At 37.3% G+C, this 24,636-nt stretch overlaps 1 protein-coding gene across 39 annotated transcripts in view; it reads right to left on the reverse strand.

The window, feature by feature from the left end:
• Ptprd (protein tyrosine phosphatase receptor type D) overlaps positions 1-24,636 on the reverse strand; it is a 2,581,289-nt gene that overhangs the window by 85,312 nt on the left and 2,471,341 nt on the right. For all 39 annotated transcript variants that reach the window (XM_060365770.1, XM_060365741.1, XM_060365771.1 and 36 more), the window contains one exon: positions 6,326-6,449. In XM_060365770.1, the coding sequence (XP_060221753.1) occupies positions 6,326-6,449 (124 nt within the window). The remainder of the gene's footprint in view (positions 1-6,325; positions 6,450-24,636) is intronic.

Here is a 24,636-nt window from a genome sequence, read left to right on the forward strand (position 1 = left end):
TAACTTTCATAAGCACTAGTGTTGAAGAATATTCATAAGTATGACCTAAGAAAGCTCTAAGATTGGCTTTGATGAAAGAGTCATACATATGCCAGGGAGACTGCTTTGACAAACACTCTGGCTTGAAACCGTCTGTGTTTTTGAAGGTGCTAATACAGTAGTGCCTAGGATTTAATATTTGTTTGCCTACTCAGTATCATTTGATCTCAGAATTTAGAATTTAGCGATGACGGGCAGGTCATGCAAACCATGTTTTCTGAAGAAACAGAACCCAACCCATTAAGTCAGGAATGCTAAGTGGGAGAATGAACTTGCAAGGACTTGGGTGCCAGAAATTCCCTCAAAGAGTGTGGAATCACAGTGTATGAGTATTCTCTGTTTCAGGTAGACTTAATGTGTATATCAAATTAGCAAGGGATCCCACTTTTCCATAGACTCTCTGTTGATCATGATAAGTGGCATGATAAGGTCACATAGCTTTGTAAACTGGGACTTACAGTACAACTCCATGCCTTTATTCAGAGTTCTTCCTGATCTATCTTAAAAGTTATTATTAACCAAATTAAAAAAAAATCACACTTGAAAGGCATCCTGGTGCTGCTTGTACTTTTGAAAAAGTCATTTTTGTCTGCAGTTAAAAAATAAAACTGAAAAACTCCTTCTTTCAGATTTCTTAATTGTTTCAAAATTCCTCCATTTTTACCAAAACCAAAGTGATTTTAAATGTGGCACTGTGAACAGATAAAACCATTACAACTGCAAAAGCAGCGTGAATTCACATGGGATGCTGGAGGGAAGGTCAGCTCCAAGTTTGGCTGATGTGATATTAGCATCTTGGCTTTGCCACTTCTCACTATTAATAATAAAAATAGTTCTCGCTTTTCACAAAGTGTATTTCGTGAAGAAAATGCAGTTATCTCTGCGTATGACGTGCTTGCATATGTGTGGAGAGAGAAAGGGCATGTATGCGTCACTGTGCACATGTGCAGGTCAGAGGAGAAGCTCAGGTTTGGGGGAGGGGCTCTTATTGCCTGGACTCTGCATTTGCCATCCTATCTGGCCAGGAATTCCTGGAGAATCTCTATCTCTGCGTCCTGTCTTGCCATGGGAGCTCTGAGATTATAGACATGAGCTGGTAAGCCTGGCTTTATGTTGGTTCTGGGGATTAAAACTCAAATCCTCACATTTGTGTGACAAGCACATTACTCACAGAGCCAGCTCCCAGCCCAATATTTACATTTTAATGTTTCCATTTTATCATCTGTACATTCAGATGATAACTAGCTTTTCAGGATAATTGGAATGGTATAAGATAACACTAAAATCAGTAACATGGTTTCTACCATGTCACTTAGATAATCAGGCAAACTCTAATTTCTTATTTTGTTATTGCACAGAAGTATAGTATTTTAGTATTGTCTTAGACTTGCACAGCAGCCTTTTTTTAAAAGTATACTCTCTTGCCAATATGTCTCTTAAATGTTAATTATAATACTTCTATGAAAAATTATCACTGATCTAGTGAAGATGTATTATGTTTACCTAGAACAGTAGAGATTAATTCTTTCTAATTATAAGACATTGTGATAAAACCTGCTGTAAATGTGTTTTATAAAAAACGGAAGCTATATAAGCATCCAAACAATGTTACCCACAGAATCAGTTAGGTAATGATGCAGGTGGCTGTACTTCTATAAGGTCATGATGGATACATTTGGATCAGTAAGAATTTCTGATAATGGGCATTGGCTTCAGGATAGTTAGAGTATACCCTGGGAAATGAGCTTACAATATACAATGGTTAAGTTAGCTCTAAACCTACAATCAAATAATGAAAAGGATTTGGGGTCAAAGATATAAGACCAAGTGTTTGGAGTCACACTTTCTCCACAGGAAAGTAGTGACGGTGATATGAGTTGGCTGGGGAATGAGCAGGGATGGGTTCCATAGGGAACAGGGTTACCTCCTATCTGCACTGCACTTTCCCCTAACTAGTGCATAACTACCAGGAAAAATGTTTATAAAAGCATCTCATTAGTCTGTAAGGGAGCATAAACATAATAATTGTTGTGAAGAACTATCTAGATCTTAGAATCCAGGAAAGACAGAGATTTTAATTTGAGAGAACTGATCTCAAAAGAGTCACGGTTACCTATACAGAAGGACAACTAACACCTCAAAGTGAGGGTACTTGTTTTTAATATCTCTGCTTTAAAGAAAGTAGCTGCTGAACATTTTACACATTGTATAACACTTAACAGACACTTTATATTGTGTTTATGTGCACATAAGAATAAGCTTCAATTTGGCCTTTCTTTTGAGAATATATAACTTAAATCATTGAACTAGCTGCTATTACAGCTCTTGTTCAGGAACTATAATTTTCTCATAAGAACTGCCTAAGTGGAGGTTATCAAAGTAGCAACTGGACTTGTCAAAATTCACCTGTGTTTTTCCACCTATTTTGCCCAGATGTTCCATAATTGACAACTGTTTGTACTTTGACTCTTTGGATTCGTTCTGGGTTTTCTCAGTACAAGTTAATGAATGCTCTGGAAACATCAGGAGTATCACTATTTCCAAGAAGCTTAGAAAGTCGGCTGGAGATATATAGACTTCCTGATCCCTTGTCATCTTTTACTCTTTTTATATTCTCAATGGAAGAAGGGTAAATGATTATACTGTTAAACAAGACAAAGACAATGTAAATCACTGTGTCGATTTCTGTTTCTTCTCTAATGTCTGTCAGATATTCTGCAAAATAATAAGAAAAGAGTAGCTAACACTACCAGGAAAAGAATTTCAAAACTACCTTAATTAAAGCCCTCAGCCGCAGTCACTGTTGTTAGCAAACAGAGGTAGAACACACTAGCTTATATAAAGAAGGCTAATATAAGTTCCTGTTTTCATCTGCCCTGTGTTGTCCTAGTGCCTGCCAAAGAGCCTCACTTAGTGGCTGGCTATGCAGTTTCTGTGGAGAGCATTCTCTTAGTCTAAGGCTGATACAGAATGAATGACTGTCCAATTAGGAATAGCGCTTCCTCAAGATCCATCTATACCACTTCTAGGCATATATCCAAAAGACACTCAAGTATACAACAAGAACATCTGTTCAACCATGTTTGTAGCAGCTTTATTTGTAATAGCCAGAAGCTGGAAACAACCCAGATGCCCCTTAGTTGAGGAATGGATACAGAAATTGTGGTACATCTACACAATGGAATATTACTCAGTGATAAAACAAAAAAAAAACCCAAAACAACAACAAACAAACAAAAAACAAAACAAAAACAAACAAACAAAAAAACAAGGAAATCATGAAATTTGCGGGTAAATGGTGGGAACTGGAAAAGATCATCCTGAGTCAGGTATCCCAGAAGCAGAAAGACACATAGGGTATATACTCACTCATAAGTGGATATTAGACATATAATATAGAATAAACATACTAAAATCTGTACACCTAAGGAAGCTAATCAGGAAGGAGGACTCTGGCTGGGATGCTTAATCTTCATTCAGAAAGGCAAGGAGGATGGACATCAGAGGAGGGAGAATACAGGAACAGGACAGGAGCCTACCACAGAGGGCCTCTGAAAGGCTCTACCCTGTAGGGTATCCAGACAGATGCTGAGACTCATAGCCAAACTTTGTGCAGAGTGCAGGGAATCTTATGAAAGAAGTGGGAGAGATAGTAAGACCTAGAGAGGACAGGAGCTCCACAAGGAGAGCAACAGATCCAAACTTTCTGGGCACAGGGGTCTTTTCTGAGACTGATACTCTAACCAAGGACCACTCATGGAGATGGCCTGGAACTCTTGCACAGAGGTAGCCCATGGCAGTTCAGTGTCCAAGTGTGTTCCATAGTAATGGGGATAGGGACTATCTCTGACATGAACTGATTGGCCTGCTCTTTGATCATTTCCCCCTGAGGGGGGAATAGCATTACCAGGCCACAGAAGAAGACAATGGAGACACTCCTGATGAGACCTGATAGACTAGGTATAGAGGGAAGGGGAGGAGGACCTCCCTTATCAGTGGACTGGCAGAGGGGTATTGGTGGGGAAGAGGGAGAAAGAGTGGGATTGGGAGGGGAGAAAGGAGGAAGAGTGGAATTGGGAGGGGAGAAGGGAGGAAGAGTGGGATTGGGAGGGGAGAAGGGAGGGAGCTACAGGGGTATACAAAGTGAATAAACTGTAATTAATAAAAATAATTATTAAAAAAAGAATGAATGACTGTCACCTGGAGTACCCCCAGATTAGGAGATACTTGTTCTGAGATAAAATGATGTTCATGGTTATAATCCAGAATTAAGCTCTCTATCTATCTCACAAATTCCCATTAAATTCCTCTAACCTTTTGCATAACAGAACGTTAGGATACATTGGTTTCTAGGTCAGATCTAGATTTAGGGTGTATCTGTGGGCACCGAGTTATAAAAAGGCAACTTTTAGTCTAAGTCAAGCTCCTTTGCTTTTACACTGTAAAAAAAAGCCTAAGAATAAAATGGGTGTAAGTTTCCAACTGTCATATTAAATGTACAAGTTTCCTCACCCTCATCTCAACACCTTTTCTCATTAGGATGTGAAAAGTAACAGGATAAGGAAAGTTACAGCAACATGGCAGAAATACAGGGAAGCGGTTTTAAAGGCAGCAAGACAAGCAGCTCTCTAGAGCTGTTTGTTTGTTTGTTTACTATTCTCATATTTACTTAATTAAAAAAGACTTATTTCCTCTATATCTGATTTAGTTTTGCTCCAATTTACTGTGATAATAATGATATAAATAATATTTGTTTTCTTCATATTTTAAAATGGACTTGAAGAGCTAAAATGGAAAGCCTACCTTCAGCCATCAACAAGCATCTGCTTGAATTTCTCCACAAGACTTACAAAGAAGCAATCACCAATGTGACCTAACCCTGCCTCAACTGGCATGGGTGATACTTGGTAGAATTAATCAACATTTTCAGGCTAGAAGAAGGATGACATTTGAACACATTTGCCACTAGTAGGGGACATTACCATACATTCCAACATCAAAACTAATGTGATAGCATTTTACGGCCCATCAAAACCACATAAGGGCAATTTGAGCCAAAGCAGGTTGCAGCTGTAAGCTTAGTCCAAGGATAAAGAGATTTCTTTCACTTCCGAGTCAAGGTGTTATTATACTGATGCCTTTTATGCTCACTAAGAGTAATTTAACATTCCTAGTTCATATTTGATTTGTATGTGTGCCTGTGCAGGCATGTGCCATAGTGTTGTAGAGGTCAGAAGTCAACTTTCATCCTTCTACTAGATTGATCCTGGGTTTGAACTCAGGTCCTTGGCAAGTGGCTTTGCCTGATAAACCAATTGTCTGGATCCAAGAGAGCTTTCAAGCTAAGAGGTATGAGATCAGGTGGTTGTTACCATAGATTTTTAAAAACATGAAAAAAAAATATTTGAACCATTGTAGATGAGACTGCTTGCACTGTGAATTCCTGAAAGGATTAATCAGAAGCCTGTCCTATTCAATAATTTCTAAAGAAAGTGCAAGAGTTTAAACAGAGAACCTTTGAGCTACCACTGGTAACAAATGTATGTTACAGACAGGTGGTAGCTCAGGTTGCCTGTTAGGACACAGAAAAACATTAGGTGGCATTAAATAAAAGCAGCTTTCCAAGCCCTTAATAATGTTCTTCGATAGGCTAACAGACAATGGAAATTCTGATTGTCAGGAATGAACTCCCAGATGTTTTAGTAAGGTGCCTGCAGGGATTGATTATTGGAAGGAGGGGACAGAAACCATCCTGGGTCTGCTGAGAAGCAACCCTTTTCATCCATCATCCCCTGTAGAATGCACTCCAGACTGCCAGTGTGAAAGAAACATTACAAAGCAGATCATGGATTCCATAGCCTGCGTATTTCCAAGGTGCTTAGTTTCTGTTAATTGTCACAATATTGACCCTAAGTTTACCCTGTCTCTCATAAGTAGACCTCCCTTCTTACTTTTTAAATATGTAACTAGTGTATTGGCCACTTCTGAAAATCACTAGTTCACTCATAACTACCAACAATCACAGGTAAGCTGGGCACTCCTCCCCACATAAAAATATGAGTAAATTATCAAGTCTTCATAGATGGATGCTTCTGTGATGGGAGCAGTGACAACATGTTCCTGTGACTGATTCATTTATGTAAGAAAGTAAAGGTGCCAATAAACTGTGCCTGGGTTTGAGCTACATGTTTTCATAGATGGCTAGCAATCCAGTCAATACTATATTCTCATGCAAATACTTAAACACTAGAAAACAGCAATTTGAATAATATATGCATTTTCTTACCTTCTATTGCTGATAAGAGAACCCGAGAGTGATCATATGCAATGACATTTGCATATCTGTTCTTTGGTTTGTTTACTTCCAAGTTTGAGTGTTCCCATGTGAACTGCTGGCCAGGGTCAATTGACTATAAAAGAAAAACAGTACACACAAAGTCAATACTGAAAAAAAATATAGAATTAAGACCTTTATCACGAGGAATGCAAATGATTTAAAAAGACATTCTGAATCCACACTTGATAAGGATGATTTTAGCTGTGAAGCTAAACACTAACATAACCTGAGTAGTGTACACTGAGGAATACCATGAGAGTCATTAACAACCACCAACACTGACCTAAACAAAAAGCATCAATTCTGCTAATACTAAAGCAGTAGGTCTGCATCTTACTTTTCCATTTCCTTCTCTGCTGCTCTAGTTTACAGAGCTCAATATTCCTACTAAGAACATAATTTGCCTTGAGTATTCTTTCCTAGTCTTTCCTGACTGGACCTTGCACACACTTTCAGTAGACTAGCCTTCTCCTGGCTTTTCTGTGCACAGGCTCTGTTTTTTTTTTATTCTATAGCTGTGTACTTCCATCTTATGTGGCATTTACAATTTTATCTGTTTTTCTATAACATACCACAGGCAGTGTCAGGGCAATCTGTACAGTGCAAACAGCAGAGAATGATGGTAAGGAAGGGAAGCGGGTGATATTACAGTGAGAAAAACAACTTTTATCCCTACAGAAGAATATTTTCTAATTTTTACAATCTTTTTGTAATGTCTTAGTGCAAGCAAAAACAATCCAGAATACTGCCTGGACACAAAAATGAAATTTGTAGGTAGCTCAACTATGATTTCAAAATTACATTCAGGCTTAATTGCTTAATAGAAGAGTGTGGTTTTTTTATTTTATTTTGTTTTGGTTTGTTTTTTTTAAGTTGATAGTGGTAGAACAAGCTGTATGGTACATATGAAAATATATTCTGTGAGAAAGAATCCTGGAATTAATAGGAGAATTTAGTGGATACCAGGACAACATTATGCTTTATAAATAGTATAATTTAATTTTCTTAACTGTTAGAAGGTGACTCGTGTTCTCTCTCTCTCCCTCTCTCTCTTTTTTCCCCCCAAATTTGACAGATTAAGACATAGAAGGAAAGACTGATCAAGTAAATCTGACTGCTGAAGGCCTTCACTGACAGGCAGAGTGCTAACTGCTCTTAGGTAACCTAGTTAAACCTGTATGAGTGACTTGGATGTTTCCTTTCAAACCTAGGCCAGGGAAGAAAAAGCTCACTGCTAACTACCAGTTGGTAGTTATCAAGGCACAAGGCTGCCCAAGTATCCAGAATGCCACTACAGAATGAAGAAGCCAAAGACAGGGAACAGATCTAAGCCCAACCATCCTTCCCCTCCCAACTTATCATCCAGTGTCATTCTGGGACAATTACATAAGAAATCAAGTTTTAAAAATGAGGTTGGCTTCACATGGATGATAGGACAGATGGGACGCAGCTTACATTTATACTTGTTTTACACGGATCAAACAAACATTGATTAAATAATGCTGACTTGCCTTTGTGCAGCAAAGCACTCATCCATCTGTATCTCTCTGTCTGACTGAACATTTAACAACACACAGCACAGGTCATTATTTCTGGAGCTTGTCAGAATGCTGAGAGCAGTAAACTCAGGAAAGAATAACTACTGAAAGTCAGTGAGGTATACAAACATCTTTTAAACTTAAGAAAGGAGGAAAGAAAGAAAGAAAGGAAGGAAAGAAGGAAGGAAGGAAGAAAGGAAGGAAGAAAGAGTGCTTTGAAAATCACCTTCCCTTTATCTATGTTAGAGAGGCAATAAATCACAAATGAGTGAATCTCTGATTTCCAAACGCATTTTTTTCCCCTTTCTCGGTGCTGGTGCTGACATGAGAGCTTTGCTTCTGTGTCCTCTGGCCTCTCTTGTTGCAGGCTCTTAAGAGTGAATATCATGGCCAACATGGACAAAGAGCAGCATAGATGCAGGCTGATAGAGGTGATTTCCATTTCAACTTCATATATTTAGCTGGTATACCCTGACCATACAGCTTCCTACTAAAAATTAAAATGAGGTCACTGGAACAACTTGCTATTAGTACCCTTTAGTCCAGTGGACTCAGTGATTTTTTTTTCCTTAGAGCCTAGGCTAGTGCTATTTCCTGTTCAATTTCTCCCTTCATTGTCCCTTTTTGTCTAACAATAGTCTTTGTAATGCTGATGTGTCTTTAGCACTCACACCCATCTTTATGTTCCTCAGCCATAGTTCTGGCTAAGGTTTTCTTTCAGTCTGTAGAGTTTTGAAATGCAGTGAATTGATTTATTCAAATAAAAGTTGATTGGTGGGCTTTTATATTTCATGAACTATATAAAATCCATATGCTATATTTCCACAGAACTCATAAATAAGAACTTCATTGTATTTATAACTACAATTATAATTCTCCAGCTAATCAATAGGTCCTTCAACTCAAAACCCAGATGATAACAACTTGACCAAGATAACAAAGAGTTTTATATCTCTGTCTGGACTGCTGCTCCCCACCATAACTTCAAAGAAAATTACTTTAATCCTAACAGAGTTTCAACTTAGTTGTTTCTAGGATGGGTAGAAAGAGATCCAAAGATGTCTTCCGTGTGGGTATTTCAAATTAAACCGAAGTCTTGAAAAGACACTTGCTAATATTAAATAGTTGGTCTTAAAGTTCTAAAATTGTTTTTTTTTTCATCAACTGGAATTTTGTCTTGAAATAAGTGGGTGGAAAATATACTACATGAAACATATGAAATTCTAATTTTATACTGTGTTTTCGTTAAAAAGGAACCATGAAAATGTCTATCCAATAGTTATAATATTTGCTTTGTTAATACATAATTCTAGGCATGACTATTACGTTTATCATGGTTCTCTTGATGTGATGATTAAGGTACACAGAAGATAGATGACTCATTTATAATTAAATAGTTACTAGGTAGAAAACTCAAGTTTGCTGTGCTTCTCTCTAGCTAAGTCAAAGTTTACTTGATGGTTTCATATCCAGCCCTCTGCTGGCTCTTAAATACAGTATAGAAAAAGCTGGAATCAAACTCTGTAAGAACTGCTGATCTCTGTTTGTGATTCTAAGTTCAGGACAGAATCCTCAGAAGTTTGCACAACAGATTATAGTATTTGAGTGATACTCCCCAGGCATGGCCCTTTTCATAGTACTGAGTCATCACTTTAAAGCAACATTATAATGGTTCTCTAAAATCTAGCCTTTGGGCCAAAAGAAAAACATAATTTCCACTTTCAAAACACCACAAAATCCATAATCATAAGTACTCAGTGTTCCACTTCATCCTTCACATTAACCAAGGGTACAAGGAACCTCAAAATATTCCTTTAGAGACTCATCAAAGAACTACCACAAAAGTAGACTCACTCTGTTTTTTGCATGTTTGCAAAACAAACAACAAAAATTTAATTATAAAGAAGGACTAGACCAACTACATTACTAGCCAAACCATCTCCTCCCACCCATGGAACTAAACTTTCAATGACCTTAACTTCTGGGGAAATCCTAGCTTTCTCCATGGTTCATCTGGTTCTTCCACAGTGTGGTTCACCCTACAGCACTCTCCAGTCCCTGGAATTGACTGCTAGTTTCTGCAGAAAGTAGTTTCTCCTTTTCCTTTACTCATATTCATATTTTCTTCCATCCACTGTTGGAAAATGGTAAACTGATGTATACATTTGTGTGGACAAAATACATGCTTACATAGTTGGGAAGGGCTGTATTTTTCAGTTAGCAAGAGGTTGTGATTGCCAGGAGAACATTCTTCTAAGAAAAGAACATGCATTTAATGGAAACTAACAATCCTTCATAAGCAAGACTATTAGATGATGTGGAAAGTAGCAGCAATGTATGAAAGATACAGGGAGGCTGGCGTTTTCAGCTCCAGTTAGATGCTGTATCCTCTGGTTCATTCTTACCACTTCCCTCACCCATGTGTCAGGTGTGTGCCCTCATTTTTTCCTGGTCCCCCTTATTCAATTAGATATTTTCTTTCCTTGAGTCTTTCCCTGTAATAGCATCTCTGATACAAGCTACCATTAGAGTGTGAAGAATTTGAAACAGGATTTTTCAAGATTACCAGTGTTAATAAATGAACATAAATGGGCTCTTCCTTGAACTGTAGAAGAGATGTACACAGTTCGTAAATAAATGTATAAATGCACCCCACTTGTCAAATGTAGTGAAAAAGTATTTCAGGCCGACATTTCTTCAGACAGAAATTTGCCTTCTGGTAACAGAACTGAATCAAGGCATTGTATTGTCCAAAGGTTAGACCTAAAATTTAGACCACAGTTGGTCAAAAATACTAAACCTTATATATAAAGTATGATTTTTCCTTATAAGTTTTTAGAATTCTCATACATGGAAAAAGTCGAAAGGATAACTATGCCCACAATTATGAGGTAATTGAGAATCTCTGGTCAACACTTTCCCCTATACTCTGTCACAGCACTACAGCTACATCACCAGTTTCCTAGTATTCTTATGAAGTACTTTTAAAGGATCTTAACAGGCCATGGAAACAGTGAAATGAAAACAGTAACAAAAGCCCTGGACAGTCCTTTTTCATGGAGCAATGAAATGTGGGCTCTGGAATCAGAATGGGTTATTTTGCTTCACAACTATAAAAGAGGTCATTTTTGAGAGATCTCCTCAAAGAAGAGTTTGAAACAAAATACATTAAGATCTAGAATCAGAAGGAAGGGGAGGCAGACGTCCCCTATCAGTGGACTGGGGTAGGGTCATGGGTGGAGAAGAGGGACGGAGGTTAGAATTTGAAAGGGAGGAGGGAGGGAGCTACAGGTGGAATACAAAATGAATAAACTGTAATTAATAAAAATATAAATAAAAAATACAAAAATAAATGGGAAATTATGAAGAAAAATAACAGTAAGCATAATCATACCTGAAGCCAATAAATGAATAAATAAAAGCAAACGCCAAAAAAAAAAAATCTAGAAACCAAATATTACAGTTGTTGACTAACAGGTTACTGAAGGTGGTCAAAGGGAAAGAAAGACACTCTTGTCCCCAAAGGCGATGTTTTAGAGGGATAAGATTAGGGATTTGTTTTAATCAGGTTATTTAGATTGTTAGTTATTTATCTCCTACATTAGATAAATAAGGTATAACAAAGGGGTGGACAACTGTGGGTGGTGGGCCACCTTTAATCTCAGCATTTGGGTGACAGGTCTGGTCTTGCTAACAAGTGGCAGGGGGTGGAGAAACTTACAGTACATTCATAAGGAGTAAACATGAAGAATTTCAGAAACACACTAGTATCTTTTATGACATTTGTAAATTTGAAAAGGCTTGAATGATATACAGACAACTTTCAGGCATAAAAATTTTATTACAAATTACTTAACATTTTTCTGAGTAAAGAGACATAGTAGACTGAATTGATAATAGGTGACCATAAAGTTTTTCAAAAAGAAGCCACTTGATCAGCAAACAATTTAAAGACTAAAATATTTATTAATTGGTGTATGCATTTTCAGGAATACTGTAGACTGACAGTTGTGTTCTGATCAGAAAAAAAAATCATCTATTAAATATAACCCATGTGCATCATTAAACTAATTCACACATGTATCCTCCCTTTCCTGAGGGTGCCAGGTCACCAGGTTTTGGGTACTAAATAAGAGGAGTTTACACTGTTTGCTAATATTGATGAATCTGTACCAACTCTCAAGGATGAAGGGCAAGGCATATGTTTTAAGTGTTAACTGAAAAGTAGCACATCTTATCTTTTCCATGTGCATACATTGAGTGGGGTCTGAACAGGCCTGTCTACCAGTCTTAGAAAGCTAGCAGTAATTGTTTTTCCCCTTGAAAGCAATTGTTTATACTTTCTCTTAGAGTTAGAAAAAGTAGTCAGTTGCTTTGTTACTGCTGCAAGGCAATCCATTTCTGCCCCTCTATTTATTATGTAACACATGTCCAGCTCTATCAGAGCCACATGCATTGCTTTCCTTTCCTTTTCCACTTGGTAACAGAGACCTGCTCATTTATAAAACCAGAACATTAGTAGACTGTAAAAGGAAAGAGCAACTGAGGAATGGATATCTTGATTTCATGGTTACTGTGACTCATACAATTAGAGCAAGGAACAAATAACACTATAAGGAAAACAGCAGATATAAACCATAATGAGGTTTGTAAAAGACATCAGTGGACTCTATTCAATAGTATTAATTCTTCATAAAATGTATAAAATTTTAATGGGTTTTTAAATATCATTTTATTTTACTTTGTATCCTGTATTCAAAAAGTATGTTAGCCTTTCAGTACTGTTTGTGCTTGCCATTTATATGGAAGGTTTTTTTTTTTTCATTTTGTTTTCCTTTGTGTTAAATCATTTATCCCTTCTCATAAAAACAGATGAACTTCGAAACTGAAAAATAAGAGTTTTGTTCATGTTTAATCAATACCTTGTTTTCTGGTTCAGAAAAATAAAAATTCAATGGTCTTTGTCCACGGCAAAATATAGAGAATTACAAGTTATCACTTAAAGAGTTCTTTACCTCACTCTTATTCTCTAGTGTGTTTAGTGCAACTGTCAGGAAGAGACAGGGAGCACCCAGCAGGGGCCTCTGGGGCATGGCACACGCACAAGAATGACTCCAGGCTGCTAATGTGATTACTGTTTGCAGGCAAAGTAACAAGACATAGTGCTACACATGGGCTTCAAATGAAAGAATCATACAAGATGGTCATTGATACTCATTTCCATGGTGTGTGGGTATTTTAAAAAATGTTTACACTTTAAAGTGGCATGTGCTCTTTCTTCTTTCATGTGACAATCAAACTAAAAAACCTTATATAACCTGACGATCTAGAATTTTAGCCCAATTTCTTTCTTAACTGAAAAGTTGACAAAAAAGTGTTTTATTTAAAACATATATTGAAATTTCATTGGTTATGCTTCACTTTAACAGTTTTGAAAAACTGGAACCAATAGAGATATTATGACTGGGCTTGTTTTATCTGATGCTGTAGGAAAACAGTATATTTTTTAAATACACATACTACATACATGTATGGAGAAATGTACACTTCACCTACCAATGACAACAGTACTCATGCCTAGGGTGAAGGCACTCATAGTATGTTAAGCATTATGCTTATGTTCTTTAGTTTCTAAATTGGAAGCATCCCACCACTTTCCAAAATGAGAGGAAAACTTAGTTTTAGGATACTTTCCAAATCCATTCCTTTGATATCCTTATTTGCATTATTAGTGATAGAGGGAACAGATTTTAGAGCTCAGTATCTGGGATGGTATGTTGCACAATCCATAGCAGGTTTGTCACCTGGACTTATGATCTAGGGTTTTCTTTTACCAGCAAGAGAGAGTACTGAAAAGCCAACACAGGAATAGCTCAACCCTTCCAAACTCACAAAAGAAGTTTAAGTTGTTAGTTTGAGGATGAGGAGTAATGAGTCTATCTTCTTTCATCATTATACCTGAATCTTTCATAATTCAAAAACAATGAAACAGAGATTGCTTCCTATTGCTGATAATGACCATGATACCACTTTCCATGAGTCACATGACGAGTTTTGGCTTTGAAGTCTGAGCCCTTAACCAAGGCCCTCTAATCCATACGTAAATTATAAATTTCCTATCATGAATCTTAATTTCTTATTTCAAAATGACAGTAGGGAAAATAGATTAACTTCAGAGGTCTTTGCCAGTTTTGGTCTAATGATATTCTCATGACATCATTTCATTCCCAGAACTTCTAGGGTAATGACAAACGACACTACAGCTTTCCACATGGTGAGCTTTGTAAACTTTTTTCCCACTAGAGAAAAAAAAGCATGAGATTTTAAGCACAATCTTTAACCTGTATACTTAGGAACAAAAAGACACACGGTCACAATCTCTTGTTTCAATCCACACAACAGAGTATCTCTTTTGTAAAGAACAAGAGTCCCTCCTATCTACCAGAAATTCTGATCAGAGGACAGACGCTGCTGTATGAGGCATAAAGGAGCATAGGGTGGAATGTTATTTGCAGAAACCACTAAGAATGGTGAGACAATAACTCAGGACTAACAGTCTGCACTAACAGCTTTAATGACCAGTTTAATGGTTTAATGGATAGCACTTTAATGGGATTTCTGGTACAAGCCTTCCGAAAGCTTGCCTTCAATAAATCTGTCATCAACAAAGAGCTGGTTGCTTCATATAGCCATAGTTCAATGAATCTGAATGTAAAGAAATTACGGCAGTTGTCATCCTGCATTTTAGTCCATATATGGGTTTTCTATATACTACTGTCAGAGAGATGTCTACATGTTCAAAGTCTAAGTTTTCAGTGAAACAAGTTTCTGCCAAGGGAATGCAGTGCATATTAAACAAATAAAACCCTCCCAACTGTTACACTTACAGGTGCAAAGATGATCTACGAGAAGCACCTGAAACTTAAAGATAATGGACTACGACCACTGATCTAAGTGTCTCTGAAATAGCTTGCCAAACTCTTTGGCAGGGATCACATTAACAATTATTCTTGTTTGATTGGATCACACCACTTATACTGAATTGAAGTTCTTTAAAGTCAGAGATTAACAGGCTGTGCCCTTCGTGGTGCATCCTACTCACTATTATGTGTGATAGATATAATCAACGTGATGAATGAGCCTAAATTTCAACCCTTCGTTGTTTTTCACTGTCCTTGCTGGGGGTTCTCAGTTCTGACCTTACACTGGAATACTCCTTGCCTAGACAAAACTTTTTTTTATTAATTTATTTTTTATTAATTACAAGTTATTCACTTTTTATCCCAGCTGTAGCCCCCTCCTTTATCCCCTTCCAATCCCACTGCCCTCCCTCTTCTCCTCCCTTGTCTCTTCCCCTGTTCACTGATAGGGGAGGTCCTCCTACCCTTCCATCTGATCCTAGTCTGACAATTTTTTTAATCATTCCTCTTTTTGTAAAATTTTCCTTTCTTGAAAGGTTTGCGCAATTCCACATTCCCAGTCCATTCTTGAGTTGAGAAGGTTCTCAAGTATTTGCTTACATATCTAACATCCAACATTACTGTACATCCTTGTGACAATTATCTAAATACAGCCTAGTATTTCTTTTCTTAAAGTTGGTTAAATTATTATCATTATAACTTATTCATTTTCTGCGTATACAGCAGTGTCCCACCTTGTAGCCCATGCTGACCTGTAATTCTCTATATAGTCCTTTTTGACTATAAAATGATGAGTTTCCTCCTGACTCTGCACCTGAGTACTGGCATATGATACTGCAAAACTTATCTTTTCATTTGACAAGTCTTTATTCCATGATAAAGTCCTATGTAGAAATATAGCCAGCTATAAAATAGCTATCACAGTGTAGCTAAACATAAAATATCCATAAACGTATGTGACTTTCATTCATCAAATCATAAAATGTAGTTAAATACTATGAGCCTGACAGGAAAGGACTAGAAGAGGCTTCAGAATATCTCCCTATCCATTCTGAGAGCTATCAATTTTTTAACATCAATTATTAATACTGTGAAAGCTACTCATTGGCTGAACTTGCCTCTTAAATTTGCACAAACTAAACAGGGCCTAAAAAGTTAAAAGATGAATAATATTTCTTTTCATATCCAATGTTAGACATATCTGAGCAGTCATAAACTATCTAGAAAATTTATATATGTCTCTTTAATAATTTGTAATGTCATTGTAAAATGAATTCCTTTCACAGAATAAACATTACTATTAGTATATCAATAATTAAAAGCAAATAAAAATTTTGTCCTAAGAAATCTGACTTTATTTTAAATGTATGTTTTGTTTGTTTGTTTTTTGTTTTGCTTTGTTCAATACAGGGTTTCTCTGGGTAGCATTGGCTCCCCTAGACTCCCTTTGTAGAGACTGGCCTCATACTCACAGGGATCCACCTGCCTCTGCCTCGCTGACTACTGGGATTAAAGGTGTGCACTACCATGCTCAGCTCATATATTGTTTTTAAAGAGATATTTTAGTGAGGATATAGTCTGCTTTTGCAATACAGAATGTGACTAATTCTAAGTTGTAGATGTATTTTAAAAATACAACAGGATAACAAACAAAATCTTCAGGGAAGCTAGATACTCTCATATATACACAGCGGGCAAAGAAATGAACATAAATGGTGTGCCCTGGAAGACACATCTTCCTTTCCAAGATATGTATTAAAACAAGCAGAACACCTTAACCAGTGACTTAGAGAGTGAACAGAACATAAAAAGAACCATATGATACTCTAGGTTTCTACATTTCTCTCTGCAGCTCTGTATTTGATCCAGCTAGGGGAATTTGGTTGAAATTGTAACATATGATGGTGTGCTTCTTAACCGCTCCCACAGCCTATGGAAACATTAAGCAGTTCTGCCAGGGAAACATAATAAAGAACAAATGTTGTTCCCTAATCTCATTTTACATACACTCAAGTAAAAGAACATGGAGGGGAATGAATTTCTCTGAGAAGGTTCCAAAGGCATAGAAGTCTGAAGAAATTATTTTTCTGTCAATGGGATTAGCAAATACAGACATTGAATTACAGCTCTGAGACCTTTGCTCCCACTCCAACTACACTGAACTCCTTAGTTTTCTGAATGTCAGGGGAAAAAAAAAAAAAAAAAAAAACTATCACCCCATACCAGTGAATATAAGACGTATAATAAACAAAGTCCAAGTCTAATTACAGCAAAGACAATCTCACAGCTACATTGTACTTCTACTTAACAAAATCTGGTTATTGTGGCAGAACTAAAGTTTGAAAAAACGAAAACAAAACAAAACAAAAGAAAAAAAACCTGAAGAGACCATTAGATGCTGAATTCAAGGGCTAGGGTTGTCTGCATTATTTATCTTCTACTCCAGAGTGTAGCAAAGTTCCTAGCACATAAAAAAAAGTCAGCCAATGTAGCTCCAGAAGATCAGCTGATTACCTTACAAAGCACAAAGGCCTCTGGCAAAGAGGGTAGTAATGTTCTTACAATTATTTTAAAAATACCTAATGATTTTCAAATTGGTCTTTCTTGTTATGTGTGATATGTGAAAAAAAGTGAGCAATTACTTTACTTCACAGAGTTGGCCTATTTCTTTTTTTTTTTTTTTCATGTGAAAGCTTTTTAATAAACTCTATGATTAAGGCAAGATAAATAAGAGTGAAAGTAATCTATTTGAAAACAAAAACAAAAGTAGGAGCTAGTCTTTAACCGAGTGGTTAGCATGAGGCAAAGGCAAACTGATAAATGTTATATTGCCTAGCCATGAAGAAATTACTTCTTTTCAGACCCAAGACTCTGAGGGTTCCAGTGAGTCCAGTTGAAGTTCCACCGACAGGATCCACTGTCACTGCATGCTGAAGCACAGTGCGATGTGTTGTGTTAGGAGTTTGCAGCATGAGTTGGCCTATTTCTAACAAAAAATTCTAACCCTTGCTCTATGGCATTGTAGCCAGTTGCTGTGGCAATAATTATAAATCAAACACAAAAGGCTTAACTCTTTTAAGAGCAAATGATACCAAGAGCAGATGAAGTCTTAGGGAAACAAAGTATTCTTTCATCCAAATATTTTAATGATAAAACAGTAAGGAGAAAGATACTGAATCTGCTGGTCTGTGAAAGCTAATGGTGGGGTGTTGGATTGAACAAGAGATAATTTTCCTATCCAATATCTGGCAGAGCCACTGGTTCAAGGGCAGGCTGGGGTACACAGTGATACTCTCGCTCAGAAAAAAAAAAAAGAAAAGAAAGAAAGGAAACAGGTGGATATAAAATATATATATCACACAAATTCAATTTTTGCTTATGACTGCCTTGATTCGTGTTCATCTACTACTAATAACCGTCTTCTTTTGGGCTAGAGAGCTGCAGAGTAGTGGTAAAAAACATTTGTTGTACCACAGGCTCTAAGAGCAACAATCAATAAATGGGACCTCATGAAACTGAAAAGTTTCTGTAAAGCAAAGGATACCGTCATCAAAACAAAACAACTGCCTACAGATTGGGAAAGAATCTTCACTAACCCTTTATCTGACAGAGGACTAATAGCCAGTATATACAAAGAACTAAAGAAGCTGAAAAGCAGCAAACCAAGTAATCCACTTAAAAAATGGGGAACAGAGCTAAACAGAGAATTCTCGACAGAGGAATATCGAATAGCAGAAAAACACTTAAAGAAAGGCTCATCCTCATTAGCCATCAGGGAAATGCAAATCAAAACGACCCTGAGATATCACCTTACACCCATCAGAATGGCCAAGATGAAAAACTCAAGAGATAACACATGCTGGAGAGGTTGTGGAGAAAGGGGAACCCTCCTCCACTGCTGGTGGGAATGTAAACTGGTACAACCACTCTGGAAAGCTATCCGGCGCTTTCTAAGACAAATAGGAATAGTGCTTCCTCCAGACCCAGCTATACCACTGCTAGGTATATACCCAAAGTTTGTTCAAGTATACAAAAAGGACACTTGCTCAACCATGTTTATAGCAGCTCTATTTGTAATAGCCAGAACCTGGAAACAACCCAGATGTCCATCAACGGTGGAATGGGTACAGAAATTGTGGTATTTTTATACAATGGAATACTACTCAGCAATCAAAAAGGAGGAAATCATGAAATTTGCAGGCAAATGGTGGGATCTAGAAAAGATCATTCTGAGTGAAATATCCCAGAAGGAGAAAGACAAACATGGGATATACTCACTTATATAGACCTATAAGATGTGATAAACATAATGAAATCTATACACCTAAAAAAGATAATCAATTGAGCGGACATGGGGTAAGATGATCAATCCTCGTTTAGAAAGACAGATGGGATGTGCATTGATCGTATGACAGGAGTCTACTGAGAGCATCTGAAAGACTCTAAATAGCAGTGTTTTCAAAGCAAAGACTCATGACCAAACCTTTGGCAGAGTACAGGGAATCATAAGAAAGAAGGGGAGTTAGTCTGATGGGGAAAGGATAGGAGCTCCACAAGGACCAAATATATCTGGGCACAGGGTCTTTTCTGAGACTGACATTCAACCAAGGTCCATGTATGGATATAACCTAGAACCTCCACTCAGATGTAGCCTGTGGTAGCTCAGTAATCAATTGGTTTCCCAAAGTGAGGGGAACAGGGACTATTTCTAACAGGAACTCAATGACTGGCTCTTTGGTCTCCCCACCCCCGAAGGGAGGAGCAGTCCTGTTAGGCCACAGAGGAGGGCTTTGCAGCCAGTCCTGAAGATACCTGATAAAACAGGATCAGATGATTGGGGAGGAGGTCCCCCCTATCAGTGGACTTGGAAAGGGGCACGGTGGAGATGAGGGAGGGAGGGAGGGACTGGGAGGGAACGAGGGATCAGGACACGGCTTGGATACAGAGTTAATAAAATGTAACTGATAAAAAAATAATAAAAAAAAAAACATTTGTTGTTCCTCTAGAGGATCTTTATTCCGTTCTCAACACCTACAGTGTGGCTTATAACCACCTACTGCAGGGTATCCAGTACCGTTTTCTGGCCCCTGTACATGTACATAGGGCAATACTCATACACATAAAATGCATATGATAAATATTTTAAAAGTAAAAATGACTTGTTATAGCAGAATCTTTTGATGAAACACAATTCCCCATTCACTTTAGAATCTGGATTGTCGGACAAAAGGCAAAAGAAGTTATCATGACTTTGAGAACTACCTTAATACACTGTATGTTTCCTTGTCTAGAGAGTCTACTTAGAAAACATCATCTTTTACATAATACATGAAACTTCCTGAGTTACCTCAGTAACATCACTAAAAGTAGTTGAAAAATCATCTCTCTGGTAAAATGAGAGAAGCAGACTAGATTAAAAGATCCCAGGAATCCTCAACCACAACTCCACAGTGGAATCTCTTTGCCCCTGCATTAAAACCCCTTGGTGCATAGGATTTATTTGTTTGTTTGTTTATTTATTTATTTTTAGATAATAGGAGAATTTCTGAGCTGTGACAAGGATCAATTCTGCAAGAACAGAAATGAGAAAAACAAGAAAATCAATGTCCCACTTGCACAATAACATCCACCATTATCAACAATTAGACTAAAAATTTTATTCTCCTGATGACAAGGACATCAATTAATTACTTGGAGAGGGGGCTAAATTCCCACCTTCCCAGAGACAGCGCCCTAGCTTCTCTGAATTCAAAGGGAGGTAGCATGTCACCGCTCATTAACTAGACTAATTACAGTTCCTCAGTCACTGCGGCAGTTCTGCTCTCTGGGTAGAGAGAGCATCAAGCAGACAGAGCCTGTGAGTAAGGGCACTCTGAAACAGGCAACCAAAAGGGCAAGCTGAACTCTGTAGCATCCACTTTAAATATTATTCTGCAATACTCATGCAAACTAAAAACAGGGTAAGAGAAGGTAGACTGAAAGTCTTCCCAGCCTTATCTCCTCTGACTGAGGCTTTTATCTTTTCTTCAGCTGCTTATGCACCATTTGACACACTTTCATGGAAATAAAAGCTGGAGTTATGCAAAAACATCTACTACCACAACACCTTAAAAATAAATGTGCAAAGACAAAGATAGCATGCTCTGCCATCAAAATATGCTAGAATCTGTATCAATGGAGTCAAAATTCTAATCTTTTCAGATCAGTGGGAGATTCTTATATGAAGTCAAGTTATAGAAACATAAAGGGGGATTTGGCATAGACAAAGGTTTTAAAATCTTAAAGGAAAGAGCAACATATTATTAAGTGGTGTTACGTGACTTCATTTATTATAGCAACAGGATTGATCCTAGGTCTTACAAATGATGCTGGATCATGGTTTGTCATTTGTAGAGAGGGGGCATTTTGACAGGTAAATGTTTTTACCTTTAGGATCCATAGGCCAGCTGATTCAATCAAGCATTGAAATGTCAAGATAAGGACCAAGTAAATTCTAACCACCACATCTGAGAGTCAAGGCTCTATCTCTGTGCCTTCTAGTCCCTTAAGAAATCTTTTTCCTTCTTCTGCTTTCCTAGTGCCCTGGATTCACTGACATTCACAATTATTATCTGTGGCTACAGAAAAGTTGTTGAGTTGGGATGAGTGTGATAGAGTTTGATGGTTTTGTTTATTTTTAACTTTTTTTTTAGGGGCTTCTGAGGCAGGCTCTACATGCCTAGACTGGCCTTGAACTTGTTAGAGTAGCAATATAAACCTATTAAGAAAAACAAAACAAAAACCCCCCTCTCATTCCAAAGAAGGTAATCTCTGGCCATTGGACCATACCCAGGAAAGCGGGGTCCTTTTAAAATACAGTAAAGAAATAGGCAGAATGAGGTTTTCCTTAATGAACCAGCAGAGGTCATAGGTTACTACAGTCACAGTGTGATCTAGACACCAGACTATGTGGCTTTTGGTTGATATTCTAGCTTGGCTAGGTGACTGTGATGTGGCTAATAAGCAAGTTACTTTACTTCCCTGTGTTCAGTGTCCTCTCTTGTAATATGGTATACTAATAGAAGCTCTCTGGATAAATGAATAAACTGCTATATATAATGTATTTTAAAAGATGGCCAGGCACATGAGAACTATCTACCTTGTGGAACTCTGCAGAAAGGTCAGATATTATTGTTATTATTATTATTGTATGAATCTTATATAGCTTAAAATGAAAAGGATAATGTAAAAATTACCCATAAATTGCAAGATCAAAAAGAAAGAGGGTTAGGGAGCAAGAAAAGTAAGAATGAATTAAGTACCTGTGTCCTGCACAAGCTTCTGGCTGGAGCCTAGTCTGATGAATATCTGCTTTTACAGTGAGTAAGTGAGAATTAAGTTTTGAGGATGTTACACGTATGAATATTTTAGTTAAAGTCAAATATATCAACTGCTGCCTTTATGATGATAATAAAACATGATACAGTAAATTCTTGCAATGTTCAAGGTACACATCTTTATCTTTAATTTTCTATATGCTCCCCAAACATGATACTATGCTCAACCACAGTTTGGCCTCAGCTAAACATAGCAAAATGAAGACTAAGAACTCTTCCACTACCACTTTTAAATTTGAAAATAAATGCATGGATAAGCAATGGCATCCTTGTGATTTGGAAAACATACTCTCACCATCTTTACTCCAACTTTCTCATTGCAACATTACTAAAATTCTCCCAAAAAGCCCTTTTCTGGGGAAAAAGAAACACAGATGTGTTGACTGGGCCCTTCAAGCATTTTTACTGCTTGTTTTATGATTAGAAGTGAGAAGTAATTTCTATGACCTGAAAATACATTTGGTGATACTCAGTGTCTACTGATTACCTTGGTATGGTGACCTCTCAACTAATTTTTGCACGTGACAACGACATGACTGTCCTATGGCAGTTACAACCACATCACAGCCTAAAGAGTCCCCAAGCAAGCCATGTTTTGTCCCATTGCCATGCCTCTACATACATAGCTCTCTTGATCTGGAGTTTTATAGAATTGTAGCTAACATCCTTGATTCTCTAAGCCACAGGCTCTCAGGGAAGCATCTCTTTACTTCTTCCTAATTCGCTGTTATCGATTTTCATGTTATCTTAGGAAACTGTGGACTCATCCAGGACAAAGCTCTTTTCTTGACCTTTGTTCTGCAGTAAATGTTTGTCAAATAACATAAGCTATTCAAATAGCTGGTATATTGTTTTTTCCAATGTTCACTTACACTCTGTCGGTAAAATATCAACTTAATTTCAAAGCCACAATAAAACTTAAGAATGTTATCGTTTCCAGTTCTTCCTGTAGCTCTCATGAAGTTAAATCTTACTTGGGAACTACAAACACTTTAGGATTAGTTGCTTCCTATGAGCCTTGGGCACCATATGAGAGCAAGAGGAAAGCTACTTATGACCATGTCCAGCAGTGGTCAAAAGCCCATCAGCAAAGGGGAACTTATATGAGAGCAAGGTCTGCAAACCAGACAACTATATTTATTGGATGAGAGGTTTTCCTGGAGTGAGCAGGGTTTGGAGAAGTGAAAAATAAACTACAAGTGCTTAGAAGATTCAGAGTTTGATGCTGCTAAGAAAACAATGACATATATTTCTTTTAAGAGGTGCTAGAAATAACAACTTGAAAAGTCTAAATAGAAGGGAGTTCTAAAGCTTGGTTATTGGCTGCATTTGGAGTTCTTAATATCTGCATGGGTTCAGCAAGAATGAAAGACTCAGCACAGATCAACACTCTGATTTAAGATAGTGCTTCTAAGAAGAGGTGCTGTGTCTTTGTGTCCTGCTACATTTGTTTATAAGATGCAGAAGGATAGCCAGCTGGGAAGGGATACTCTGTTACTTTACATCCTAGTTGGTGAGGTTGTATCTTAACTATGGACCAAAGAAATCATCTTCTCAGATTGCCAACTGTCTGGTCCATCCTCCCTGTAAAGTCCACACTGGGAGTTTAATCAGCAGGCACCTTGGAGTTAAAGCTAAAGAGTTTTCATTAAAATGTATTCATTTCTGTGTGGTCTAAAAATAATAACCGTCTATTTTTCTGAGAGAAAAGGGTCTGAAAATAAGGCTGTGATGCTGATAGATCAGGTGGAGATGTCGATTGCGAAAACAGCTCTTTTGACATAAGAAACTCTTTGTTATGTGTGCTCCTGTTGTTGGTAATAGCAATTTTGATCATAAGAAAGAAGTTTTTTTTTCTTTCTTTTCTTTTTTTTTTTTTTGTGTGTATGTGAACTGTATGTTTAGTTCAAAATTGATCCAGACACACAGTTTGGCTAATCATCTGCTATCTGCCCAATGGTGAGCTTGTCACCATGTGGCCAAGAACATCCTGAGATGCCTTGTCACCTGACCAGGAACATCTGAACACAGAATGACACTGGAATGTAGGAAAGCAAAGAGTAATGTTTAATGGTGCTTGCTTAAGCTACAGAGTTTTCATTTTTCTTTCTTATTATATCATGGTTTACTGGATTCACCAAAGCCTTATGGGTTTGGCAAATGATAGAAAAAGGCTAGAGTTTGACTGATTTTAAGACACAGATTTCTTTCCAACATTGCAACATTTCCGATTGATTGACATCGTAAAACCAATGACAAGATATAATTACTTAATCAATAATTCTTTCTCAGTAGTCTATATAATTATGTGGTATCTTAACATTGAAGCTATTTACATGTAATGAAAAAAGTAATATCTACTAATATGAGTAAGCATTTCTATCAGCAACCCTTATGGACATCTTTAGGTACAAACTTATTTTCAT

Source organism: Meriones unguiculatus, chromosome 12 (genome assembly GCF_030254825.1).
Source record: "Meriones unguiculatus strain TT.TT164.6M chromosome 12, Bangor_MerUng_6.1, whole genome shotgun sequence".
Taxonomy (NCBI): domain Eukaryota; kingdom Metazoa; phylum Chordata; class Mammalia; order Rodentia; family Muridae; genus Meriones; species Meriones unguiculatus.